The sequence below is a fragment of the Ochotona princeps genome, chromosome 13 (genome assembly GCF_030435755.1).
Source record: "Ochotona princeps isolate mOchPri1 chromosome 13, mOchPri1.hap1, whole genome shotgun sequence".
NCBI lineage: Eukaryota > Metazoa > Chordata > Mammalia > Lagomorpha > Ochotonidae > Ochotona > Ochotona princeps.
The window spans coordinates 41,972,549-41,985,897 of NC_080844.1; the positions used below are offsets into that span (position 1 = coordinate 41,972,549).

Sequence of the window (13,349 nt, forward strand, 5' to 3'; positions counted from 1 at the left end):
GATACCACACGGTAGACACTGCTCATACTCCCAGGGAGGAAACACCACCACAGAACATAAGGTCAGAGGGAAGCAAATGAATGGGAGACAGCCCTTTAGCACCAGGAAAAAAACCCAGGTGAAAAGGAAAATAGAGCACTGGTACAGAGGGAGGCACACAATGTCCCCTGAATTACCTTCAGACTTAGGACTAGGAGTAGATGCAGGAAACTGGTAGGTAGGAGTATAAGGATTGTCCTCTGCAGCAGAGAAAAGCAGTGGGTTTTGAATCTATCCACCGTGAAGTGGAGGAGCTGACAAGTCCCCAGCTGACTCTTTCGAATGACTGATTACCATTTTTAATGTTATTAAAACACAACGGCATCACACTTTAAAGATTAATGAGTTAGAAAGGACTTAGTCATTTTAATACAGCACATCATGCAAATGAGTGAAATAAAATTTCCACCAACCAAAAATGACTATGAGAACAAACTCTAGAAGCCAAAACCTTATGCTGATAATGGAACTAAAGGAACTACTTTAAAGCTAAGGCAACAGATACGCTGTCTAAGTTGATGGTACCTTCAGAATTTTGCTGGCTTTCAGGAAGTTCAGGGAATTTGTACGTAGGGAAATAAGGGTTTTCTTCAGGTGTGTCTGGACAGAGGAGCAGGTTTTGGAGAGAGAATAGAGGAAGATACAAATGGAGAGAATGAACGAGTAGAAATGCACACACAGTTCAGGCTCCTTGCTTCTGGAACATGACAAGCTGTGCTAGCGATATGTTAGAAATCCAAACTGCTTTAAGGAGAAAATCCAGTCCTTTTGCCTGAATTGCTGAGACACATCAGAAAGGATCACATCATTGTTTTCTGGGACAGAGAATTACACAGAAACAGGCTCCATGCGTAAGAGACCTTTAGAACATGGCTTCAAGTTTTCACTTTTTTTGTTGGTTAAGAAGTACTAAGTATGATAATAAATAGTTTGTAACAAAAACACTAGACTAAAATGTTACACAAATGCTTGTGTGTGGACATTAGAATCAAGGCAAACACATAGAGACTCAAGTCTGCAAGTATCTCTGCCTCTCATTAGGGCAGCAGCTGGGTTTGGCACCTGTCATTTGGGCTGAGTTAATAACTAAATACAAGTAAGCCAATGAAACTATGTCTTTGGCTAATATGCATGCACCCTGTGTATCCGCATTAGATTTGCACAAGGTAAAGTCACACATGCATGGAGGAAGTGACCAGTGGAATTGATCATATTCAGTCACAGAGGTTTAGCACTTAGTAGGGCCGCTATGACTGAGCTCAGCCAGCTAACCCTAACAAATTTTACTCCTGACTCAGAAATGCCAAATACTGAGCACCAGAAAGAATCTACCCAGATTCACTGTGAACCCAACGGGAGCTAATTAACAGTGTTGCGAGTGGGCATCCATAGCTCAGTAGAAACATTGGACATTTGCGGCTTAGGTGGGAACCCTGCCCAGAACACCTTCTCTTTGCCTTCATGTGTCAATCACACCAGGCGGCCAGACTGGATTTGGGCACAGGGAAGGACAGGATGCTCTGCCTGCAGGAAGAGTGGTACCCTTCCCACGGTGGGCCACAGTCCTGCCTGCAGGCAGCCTGGCAGTGATGGGAGCTGATGGGGCCATGACCTATGTGAGTGCTGACCTGTGGCTCTCCATGCTGGGTCACTTGCTGCTGGGCAAGTGGACCCCTAGTTTGGAAGCACTTGTCTTTCAGATTGAGCAGACTCTGGCGTGTCAGCTCTTGACTGACTCTCACGGCTGTCTGCCAAGGACTGGCTCCCAGACCAGATTATTTTTCCTATCAGAACAGCCTTATAGGTGCACTGTGGCTGCTACTTCATAAGGCCTGAGGGGTTCCCATTTAGAGCATGTGATGTCCCTCAGAGGCAAGGAAGCAGGACAAACACAGTAGACTATGATGCTTGACCCAAAGTCCCACAAGGACTTAAGAGGCTGAAGCTAGGTGAGAGCAGTTTCTTTATTGGCCAGTAGGTGAGCATACCATCCATTCACTCCACCCACAAGGCAGTCACGGGCTGACACGGGGAAATGGACCCAACGCTGGAAGCAGGTGGGAGCGGTTTGCATCCCAGGCAGATGGATACTGCACCACAGGCAGCAGCTTGCCAGGCTCAGCCCGCTGCATTCCTCATGTGGGAAGGAGGACTTGTGAGTAACCCTCACTTCCCAAACACAAGGCACGCAGCTGCTCTCAACGTCCTCTGAAGATACATGGCTAGTACCAGCAAACCAGTGCCTATAGGGTCTCCTAGCAAAATGAATCAGCCCCCACTTGCAACAGTCAGTACCTGGTCCACAGCACAGGTTCTACAAATGAAAATCAGTACCTCTGTTCAGTTTGTGGATCTGTTTAAACATGGTCTTGTACCAGTCTTTTGATCTCTCGGTGTTCTGGAAAAAAACAAAAGCAAAGCATGTTTTGTAACATTCCTAATTATTAAATCAAAATAGAATGGGGAAGTAGCAACATCCAAAATCACAAGTGTTGCATTTACGTCTGTTTCAAAAAGACAAAATGTTTGGGGAAGAAAAGGCAGCCAAACTAAAAGATTCAGACCTGAATCAGTCCAGTGATGTTTGACCAAAAGAATGCCTGTTTTTGAAAATAGTGGAGGAAGATCCACCTCAAATGTGTCCATTCTTATTTTATAAAATTACACTTTCGTAGAGAACCTCACTTCATATGTGACCTAGGCTGATCGAAGTGAAGCCTTCTAGAATGTGAGAGATAAATACCCATGCCATGCTGAGCCCCTGCCCACTCTGGCTCACTCTGTAGGAATAGGTCTAGTTGGAGCTGATGCTGTGACACACTGGGTTATGCCTCTGCCTGTGACCCAGTATCCCACATAAGTGACAGTTTGATTCCAAGCTTCTTCACTTTTAAACCAGATCCCTGCTAATGTGTCTGGGAGAACAGTGGGGGATGGCCCAAGGGCTTGCGGTCCTGTACCCATGTGGGAGAATCCAGAAGAAGCTCTCGGCTCCTGGCTCTGGCCCTGCCCAGCCCCAGGCATTGTGGCCATTTGGAGAGTAAACCAGCAGACAGAAGATGTCTCTCTCTCTTTGACTGCCTCTCTCTCTGTAATTCTTTCAAATACACAAACCTTTAAAATTTTATAAAAAGAATTCTCTTTCTGCATTATTACTTAGGACCAAAGAACAGTTCTTCTGATGCTAAGCCCACTGTTATTTCTATTGTCCTCTTCAGAGGAATGCAAAAAACAGGTTTTATTTGCAAGATGGAAATTGTAGAACATACTGCAGCCCAGGATCTGGTAGATGCAGGAGATGACTTCAATTCACCCAACTCCCAGGTCAGACACTGGGCGTCCCTGGAGCTGCCTGAGACCTGCAGGTGGCGCCTGTGCAGCAGGAGAGAGCTGGAACAGGGCTATCATGAGAACTGCTCCTCCATGGAGGCCGGCTGAATCTGTCCTGTGGCTCCCTTCCTGTCTCACTCCATCATGAGAGCCCTGAAAAGGAACCATGGGCCTTAGCCTCTCTAACCCCAGATCACGAATTTCTGAATTGGCTCCACGGAGCAATAATAAAGGAAGACTGGCTGCAACATTCTCCCCTCCAACGCTTACAGCCCCAGGGCCACTCAGTAGTTCTGCTGTGGAGGAGTTTCTCTGATGCTGTTCCAGCCAGCCTTCTATTAATTTGCCCATGAGGCCTACATCTCCGGAGACTTTTGAGCATCCTCCACCTGCTCTGGGGGAAAGCGCTACCTGCAGCACAGCTCCTGGGGGCTCACAAGCACATGGGGTACACACTTGTCATGGCCTATTTAAGATGAGGTCTCACAAGGACTTGCAGGCCAATACTCATACCCGGAGTGGGATGCCCACTGCATCCATCGACGTGTCACTCAAGTCCTGTGCGCTCTGAACCGCCCGCCTGCCGCCATCCTTGGACTTTGGCTCTGTGGCCCGGACAGGTGAGGTGGGTTTTTCCTGGGCTGGTGCCAAGGGCTGTTCTCCCAATCTTCTCTCCAAGGCAGGATCTGGAAATGAAAAGCAATCATTGGCTGTGGCTCTCCTGGTAGCTCAAAAGCAATAAAAAAAAACCTCCCCAAAAGTCCAACTAGGAGAAAGCATACTCACTAACTTTCAACTGCAACTAGTCCTGCTTAAAGTAGGGATCAGCAAGCAAGGGCCCATAGGTTGGCTACTTGTCTTCATTAAGTCACATCTCGTTGGAATTTAGCCATGCCATCTCTTTGACATGTTATTTTAGAATGACTGAGTACTACTGTGACCAAGCTAAGCAGACCTTAGCTTGGGCTTATGCAGCTTAAAAAAGCACTGTCTTCCCCTTTAAAAAATGTTTGCCAAGAGCATGACAGTGCCTTGCAGGAGAATACATCTTGTCTGAGTAGTTCCAACTGGTCTAGAAATTGAGAAAGCAAGCAGAAACACAAGAGGTGGCTAGCCAGCACTTGGAAGTTCTTGCTTCATCTCATGCAGTCACTTTCCTGCACCTCAGTCTCCTCACACAAAAATGGAAATAATATTCCCACAGGCAAGCGTACAGCAATGCTATGAGAGGATTTACGAAGATAACCCACAGCAAAGTACTCAGAAAACTGTGCCTTGTTAAGTGCACATTCAATTTTATTTAACTTGGCTCAAGATTAGAAGTTACAGAGAACTAATAAACACAAAAGTGTGAGCTACAGCTTAGAAAACTGCTTCACATCATCCAAGTTACATCATTTATGTGTGGGATAGGCATTTACCCAGCACCTGCCAGACACTATGCATCAGCCCCTGTCCGCCCTGTGGGTATGTATGAAGGTGAACTTTTCAGAATCTCAACTTTCAGGGAGTTCACAATCTAGTGGACAGAGAGCCATGGTGCCCGTCGAGGGAGCATGGATGCTGAGGGCTGACACAGGAGTTGCATCCTACTCAGCTGAGGAATTCAAGTTCAGGACCTACTTCTCATGGGGGAAATCAACCAGCCAGGAAGAAGTGAAGGGTAATCTCCACAAAGGGAACAGCAGCACAAGCAAAGGACTGGTGGGGGAAGGGGGGCACTGAACTGCTACACTTCTCATGATCTCCTTTCATCCTCTCAGGAACCACGTGAGGAAGAAACTACCATCATCCTTTCATTAGGGGGCAAAAAACCAAACCAAACCAAAACAAACAAAAAACAGAAAAGAAAATGGCTAAGAGAACTGAAGCAGCAAAATAGTATGCTTGGGATCATGTGGCCAGCATAAGACAAAGCTGGGAGCTGGCCTGCAGTCCACCTGACCCCAGCAGTCCCTGAGAAGTCAGATTCTGCCCTGCCTCCCTCAAACCAGGCACTCAAATTTTGCACCTGGGAGCTTGGTTTAACCAGAGAAGAGAAGCTGGGAAGGAAGGGAGGCATGGCTGCATCCGCCTAGACACAACAGCTTTGAGAAGACATGACACCTTTAAGTAGAAAAACCCCAGAGACTCCAAGGAGAAATAGTAAGGTAACCCGAGAGATGCCCTGGCCAGCAGTGGAGCCATGGACATAAAAGTGACTGCTGGGGTCGATGACACCAAGAGCTTAGTGCTACCACAGAGCCAAAGAATTCCACATGCAGGTGGAGCAGCCCAGAGCCAGAAGGTGAGCCTTAGAAGAGAGCAGCAAAGTGCCACAAAGCTAGAGAAGAAACAAGTGGAAGGGTAAACCTTTCAAACCCCCCAAAATGGAAACAGAGGAGGCAGCAGCAGCAGCTTAGGCAAGAAGAAAGGAATATTCTGAGGCAGTGTTCCCTTCCATGGGGGAAGGGAACAGGGAACAGGTTGAGTGGGTGAATGAGCAGAGGCCTTGGGACAAGTGTGGGGATGGAGGTTGGGGAGGAAGAGTATGTCAGGCAGTAACTTGAAAGGACAAAGGATTTGGGCAAAAGAGGCACAAGCCAGGGGCACTCACTGCAAATGCTATAGGTGAAAGCTCCAGGTGACAACAAATGGCACAGAAATATGTCCCAGCAACTGCCTAGTGCTTGGGAAGTACCTGTCTCATGCCTGAGAGGCTCACGTATCTGAGAAAGGTTAAGGGATGGGCTGAGATGCAGGCCTGAGATGCAGGACCCATGCAAAGTTGGGACAAAGTCAGCACTGTGTCTGTGTGTGTGGAGGGGAGGCAGAACTGTGACGCCAGCACACTTGGTTGTTATGACACCCAGTCCAGCCAACAGGCAACTCTGCCCAGATGGCACAGGAACTTCTGCAGCCCACACTCAGTCTGTGGGGGTAGAACAGTTTCTCAATAATTCTGAGACCCAGCCTAGCGAGTGTCCAGGGAAACCTGATCCCTGACACCACCACCATAAACCTTCACAAGTGTTAAGCCAGCCTGGCTTTAGGGGAGAAGCTCTGTACCCAGCGAATTCCAGCGTCAGGGCTGAGGTCTGGGCAGGCCGCCTGCAAACACAAAGGGAGCTCGAGTGACCAGAGACTGCCCTCAATATGGCCATGCTGAGCAGCCCCATGATCACCACCCTCTGAAGGCTTTCCCCCGATGGATCCAGAAGGAGCTGGTGAACTGCTGCCAAGTTCTGTCTACATGTACTGGAGAAGCTCCCAACACAAGATGACAGAAAAACCCCAGACATGCCATCCCCAGGTTTCTAGACCCAGATTAATTTGTCTTCTAATTGCTAGGGTAGTGGCTCCATCAGCAATCACTCAACTGTGAAATTCAGGCTGACAGTCCATGGATTTGTCCCTGAGCTGCCAGAGTCCTTTCAAATGACAAACACAGCCCTGGATAATTTTACTTTAGAAGCCTGTGGTCACGTGGCTCAGGATGGAGTGGGTTTTGGAATATGGAGGGCTCAACGGCAGCCCCTGAATAGACGGCTAACCTATCAGGAAAGCCCAAAGTCACAACTGGACCAGGCGGGTGGTAGGACCATGCGTATGACAGGCAAAACTCGCTGCTATTTTTCCCTGGGAAGGCACTGATGCCACCCCACACAGCATCCTGGGGAGTTTCCTTGGAGATTTACATGATGCCTTAACAAGGAAGGGTGTGGTCACTAAATAAGGGACACTGACAACCTGAGCCATGGCGTCCCTTTCTGTCACAGCCACAGATTTGTGTTGGCTGTGTCTCTTCCTCTCCCTGAACCCTTAGCCAGCCTTTCCAGTGCAGTTCTTAATGCCATTCTCCCATCTCCCCAAGGAGAGCGCAAGCCACAAGAGGCCAAATGCAAGGCAGGGGGAGCTCATTCCCAACAAGGCTCAGGCAGGAATAAGCACCACAGGGGCCTCTGAGCAGAAGCAGAGACCGGCACACTGGTCTCTCCTTCAGTGGCTCCTGAGCAACCCAGGGAGCCTGGTGGCAACAGGCTGATTCCAGACTTGAGCAGGAGGGCTGGGCCTGCCGACAAGAAGCCCTCCTCTCTGCGTGCTCCTTCCTTAACGGCAAAGCACCTTCCTCCTTCGCAGGGTGAAGATCATTGTCCCTAATGCTCCAACGGGAAACCTGCTCAAGGAGGTGATGTCAGTCACCCAGGAACAAATGGGAAGGGAGGGTCAGGACCAAAATCTGGGTCTCCTAGCGTGTGGCTGACTGCCTTTGTCACCATCCCACCACTCCTCTCAAATTCCATTGGGCTGGGAGGAACCCACAAGAGTCATTTTCTTTTTGCTTTCAGAACCATTGTGTCCAGTGCCACCTGGGTTGTGGCCAGGGAATGCACTGGAGAGTGGCAGCCTGAGCCTGGGCAGCCAAGGGCACTCTGAGCTCTGTCCCAGCCTGTTCTGGTCCTGGGACCAAACCCTGATAAAAGTGGGGAACTATGAGAACCCCTTGCCTCCCTGCGCAGGAACTACACAAATCACAAAGGGCAGCAGTGGCAAGAAGTCACAGAAGTCATACGGCAGCTGCCCAGGCAATGGTGGCTGCAGTTATCCACAGCACAGGGATTCTTAACCCTGCCATTTCACTGGGAGGTGAAAATCAGAAGTACAGGTGTGACACTGTCTGGGAGAGGGATCAGCTGTCTTCGTGAGGCTCTCCCAAGGAGCCCACGGCACAGGAAGGTGGCAAACCATCAAAGCACACTGCAAGATGCTCAGCCCAGCTGAGCACCTGATATATAGGAGGCAGTCAAGGAAATGGCCTTGACCTGGATGCCTCAGGGGAGTACCTGTTGATAATAGATGCTCCCAGCTCCTGGCTCTCAGTGTTCAGCTGGGAAGAAGCAGATCCTCACTTGGTCTTTACAACCTGCGAGGGACTACTGCTTTCCCCCATGACAGAAAGGAAAACTGAGACCCTGGGACATTGCATAACCGGCCAGAGGTGGCATCACCTCTCAGTCCACGGGAGGACAGGGTTCAAAGTAGAATGGCTACAGGAAGCCAGGAGGAAAGAGCTAACCCCTCTGGGAGGTCCTGAATGTCCTCAGGATGTCAGTCCACATGTCTGCTTCTTCCCCATGCATCTCATCAGGGACCGAGCCCAGAGACCAGCCTATATATAAGTCATTCACCTTCATGAGTGGCCCTTGACACACTGCCACGCAGTGTGGCCAGCACAGAGGGCATCACAGGAGAGTCAGTTAGAAATGTAAATTCCCACCCTAACCCAGGAACCTGAGCTTTGGTGTGCTGCTCTCCAGGGGGTTCTGATGCCAACCTGAGGCCTCCCACCTGCCTTTGGATACCATTACTCTATGGGTTTCTACCTGCATGTTTCAGCTCAGACTCCCATAAAAGGAAGGTGTTTGACCATGTTTCCCAACCCAACCTGGCACATCCTGGGAGAGACACGAAGGCCAGAAGGTGACCTCCTCAGAGAGGCCTGCCACAGACATTGTACCAAGAGCACAGTCCTTGACCCAGAGTGCCGTGTGCTCGCTCCCCAGGCTCAGAGCAGAGTCCCTAGAAGGCACAGTGAACAGTTCATCTGGTCCACCCCTGGCCAACTGTTCCAGGAGGCAGGGACCAGGCTTGCTTCCCTCACCTCTACAGTCCTGCAGGTAATCACTGCCCCCACCCCATGGGAGGCCCAGGGGACCCTGTTAGTTGCGCAAGGCAGGCTCACCAAAACATGGCTTCAAGAGGCAAGGGGTTAACTTGTAAACAAACATTTCTCACCTACCTGGAAGGCTACTGAGTCGTTTTTGCTGTTCTGTGACAAAAGAAAAGAACACAGAATATGAGATTTACACAGTCCACGGGAGCCCACCAAGTCCTGCCATAAGCTGTGAACATCCCAAACCCTGAGTTCTCCCTGTCCCCTGGCTGTAAGGGCCAAAGTGGGCAGCTTCGTTGAAGGTGGTGTCTTCCAAGGTCCCCCCAGATCTGCACCAGGCCTTGTGGACATCTGCCCATTGCCTAATCCCAGTGTTTTCAAGTGAGCAAGACCCTATGGAATGTGTCTTGGTACCTGCTGGTGAAAATTTATCCTAAGTGGAAGCACGGCGCCCCATGGGCCAGCTACATCATGCCAGACACCATTTTAAGGGCCTTTACGCATAACACTTGTGATCTGCACAATAGCCACAGAAGTCAGGTGCGACCATTATCTCCAGAGTACTGATGAGAACACTACGACACAACCTCAGCCACTGCAGCAAGCTGGCTGGCTTAGAGCACAGGAGAAATCATTAGAAAAGAAAAAAGCAGCTTTAGCCAGGAGACCTCACATTATCCAAGGTAACACTGAAAACCAGGTGGGTCTAGAACCAGACCCCCAGGCACCCAGGGCTCTTTCTAGCTTAAATCACCAGTTGCTCTCTCAGCTTCTCAGCCTCCTGGGCACTGGTGTGGAAGGAAGGCCAATGTCTCCCTATGAGAGTTCATTGTATGCTTGCTATCAGCTAAGCATGAAAATGACCTTTACCATCACAGCTGCTAAATATAAAACAGCCACAGAGATAAAAATAGAGCATTTGCCAGCCCCTGGTGCTGTCACTATCCCCCTTGGCCATGCCCCCACCCTCCTGCCACAATCAGCAGGGGCAAGAAGCAAACGGGGACGCTTGGGAACTCACAACCAGGGAAAGCTGAGGCCGGCCCTGTGAGTGCTCCCTGGCCAAGAGAGGCTCAAAGCAGCCCCAAGGCTCAGACAGATGACAGTGGACCCCCTCTGCCCATTTCCCTGTTGGCTAAATCAAAGTGTTTTGTGTCGTGTAAGGGGACCCCTGGGCCCTCCAAACACTACTTGCAAGCTGTGGGCAGGTGGGAGCCCCCCCAACCACTGGTGTCAAGCCACGGTTCCATGCCCCTCTCTTTCTAGCAGGGAAGGCTGGCGTGGGGAGATGGGACTGTTGTCAAAGGACAACTCTTTTAAGATGACAAATTGAGAGAAGTGAGGTGGACAGACCATTCCCTCGGGAGACTGTGCACTGTTAAGAAGCTGTTGCTGAGTGCACTGTCCATGAGGTGAGGCTGGGCTGTCAGGCCAGGTCTGCTCGGCTGCAATGCCCAGAACACTTGGCCCATGAGAAGCAGCAAAAGCCAGCGTCAGGAGGCCCATTTGTTCTTCTCCATGTTTCCTGCCCTCCTACTTGTAGAACATACAGTTTTGTTCTTTCTGAGAAGCCACCATTGAAATGAATCACCACTACCACGACCATCATCCCAACTCCTTCACGGCAACACTCAGAACCTTTTTCTGAAAAACATGCTGCTTAGGCAATACAATTCCAATGGTTAGACTTTTTGGCAGGACTGGGACAAAGGACAAGGGCAAAGGAATGTGAGTTTAAAAAAAAAACTTTATTGTTTAGGGAGGAACCCAAAGCAAAAGAGGGCATTTCTGTGCCTGAGATGCTGTTCCAGGTGTCGTCAAAGGGCTGGGTGGAAGCAGCTGGCATTACACTTGGCACTTCCCAATAACAAACTAGTTGCCTTGGGAACAAATCCCATTTTTAAAAGAAATCTTCTTTCCTTCTGGGAACCAACTTGCTTCTGTTCAGATTTTAAATTTTTTTTAAAGAGATGAGTCACCAAGGAGTTCATAGAAAACCAAAATTTTGCTTTGTCCTGTTTTATAGACACTTTCTGGGCAAGGTTAGAGCCTGCCAGCAAAGGGCACGGTGGGACTGGGCTGAAAGGAGAATGGCTTCCCTGTGGTCAGTGTGGGAGCTGGGACCCTGTTTACTTTAAAGACCACAGATGCAGGAGAGAAAACTAATATGGGGGCCACACACAAAGGGGATGCATGGACAAGGAACGAGACTACTAAAACAACTATTTAGGACTAGAGTGGGAAGATTCCAAGTGACAAAAAATGCTTTATTCATCTACTTTTCAAGTTAGAAGCATGAAACAGGAAATTCTATTTAGTGTGGGAAATAGTTAAAAATAGACACTGGTCCCATTCTCACCCTGGTTAGCACAGAAAGAGAGGGAAGAGGAAAAATAACGAAGTTGGTGAGCAGGCAACCAGGCAAAGGAAGACTTCGTCCCAGGCTCTGAGCTCTGAAGAACAAGACAAGGAAGCTTTGGTGTTCTTTCAAAGTCTACACTACGATGGAGGAACAGCCTGAAAATGCTGTGCTTCTGTGGAATTCCAGAAGGAGGAACTTGAAATTGAGAAGCACTGTTTGGAATGTTCAAGCAGAAGGATCAACAGACACAACTATCCCTCAAAACTCCACCTTGTCGGTCAAGTTCAAGTGGAAAAACCAACCAGGAGCAGCCTGAGGAAGCAGGCAAACTAGCTCCAGACTGAACAGCCTGAGCCACAGAGAAGGACAAACCCAAGTTCCCAGGAGGTGACACTGACCAAGCCTGCTGTACCTGGTGCCCAGTGGGGCTGGGGACACTAGGAAAAGATCGGCAGCCTCTGGTTTGGAGGCACAGAAACACACTTCGTGCTTCAGAAATGTTTCTTCCTAAATCTAAGCACACCACATTCTGCTTTCTAGAAAACTACATCAGAGACATAAAAATCGTTAAGACACTATTGGAAGAGAGATTACTGCACCTAGATTTTCTAAGCAAGGTGTTTCATTAGAATTGAAAGACACAAATCTGGAGTGAGCATTTAACCCATGAGCTAAGATGCCTGTATCCCATATAGGAGTGCCTTGATTTGATTCATGGCTGGCTCCTGACCCCTCCTGTCCAGGTAGACTGAGAGGTAAAAGGTATTGGCTCAAGGCACTGAGTCCCCATTATCCATGAGATACCTGCATTGAGTTTCCAGCTGCCAACACAGGCCTGGCCTAGTACTGGATAATGTGGACCATTTGAAGAGTGAACTAGCAGATGGTTGAGCTCTTTCTATGTCTGTCCCCTCTTTCCTGATACTAGCACCCTAAGAAGACAACCATGAACACCCAAAGCCTGGAACATACACTGGCCCAGCCTGCTTACTCAGACAACACTGCCCCAAAGCAGGGAATCCCTCTCTGCCTGCTAGCAATTCTGCAGTCCTATGAATGAGTTAAATGGGCAGGAGGCCCAGAACGAGATGTGTGGACATTGCTGTGCACAGGCAGACAGCTGTGTGGATGTCTGTGGGCTGGGGGAGGGTGCGCCAGAGGCCCCTACCTCGGTTATGCTGCAAGAGCACGATTGTAGGGTTAACGATGGTGGTGGAAGGGTAGGCGGACGAGGGCTTGCTCACTGGTGTGGAGGTCTGGGAGTCGCTTCCAGTGTGAGAAGATGACACTTCATTTAGTAGCAGACTGGAACCCTAAAAAGGAAACCCACACCATGACCAGCTGTAAGTACAAGCCACCAAGGGTTGATGCTTTCTCTAAGGAAGAAAGATAAAGTTGGACACAGAGATCTTAATTACCAAAGGAAACAGAATCAGTGAGACATATCACATCATTAATTCCAGTTAGAGGCTTAATCTGGAATGCATACTCTCTTTGTTGGCAATTAGTAAAGGCAGAGGGGCAAGGCAAATGTTACTGAGCATCTTGAAAACATCATTCATTGGTGCCACCTGGAGATAGCTATGAGTCAATCTGGTTACTGAAAAAGGCAAATTCAAATCAAAGTAGAGCAACATGCAAAACCCATGCAATTCCAAATGAGGTCCAAGAACAAGAGCTGGTTGAACTGGGAAAAATCAGGGCAGTTTAGTATCCCAGGTTGAGAAATGAGAGAACATGAAGACACACAGGTAAGAAGAGGGAAGAGCTAAATAATACTTCTCTCAGAAAGCTACGCTTCGCCTCTGAACTACTGAGCAATTGTACTAATGCTGGCTGCTGAGCTTTGGGTTTTATCCTATCCTGCTGTGACTTTTTTTCATTCTAAAATTAGAGTGACAAAAATCCCTGAAGTAAAGGCTTGTGAGAATCCTGACTTTAGACATCTGAGGCCTCTGCCAGAAA

General features: G+C 48.9%; 1 protein-coding gene across 50 annotated transcripts in view; it reads right to left on the reverse strand.

Moving 5' to 3' along the window:
* SORBS1 (sorbin and SH3 domain containing 1) overlaps positions 1-13,349 on the reverse strand; it is a 221,645-nt gene that overhangs the window by 68,892 nt on the left and 139,404 nt on the right. For 24 of the 50 annotated variants that reach the window (XM_058671779.1, XM_058671787.1, XM_058671786.1 and 21 more), the window contains 5 exons: positions 12,553-12,697; positions 9,149-9,178; positions 3,883-4,055; positions 2,374-2,437; positions 565-639 (listed from right to left, as the gene is read on the reverse strand). In XM_058671779.1, coding sequence (XP_058527762.1) covers positions 565-639; positions 2,374-2,437; positions 3,883-4,055; positions 9,149-9,178; positions 12,553-12,697 — 487 coding nt within the window. Of the gene's footprint in view, positions 1-176; positions 240-564; positions 640-2,373; positions 2,438-3,882; positions 4,056-9,148; positions 9,179-12,552; positions 12,698-13,349 lie in introns of all 50 variants that reach the window. The other 26 variants (XM_058671791.1, XM_058671788.1, XM_058671783.1 and 23 more) reach the window with 4 other exon arrangements.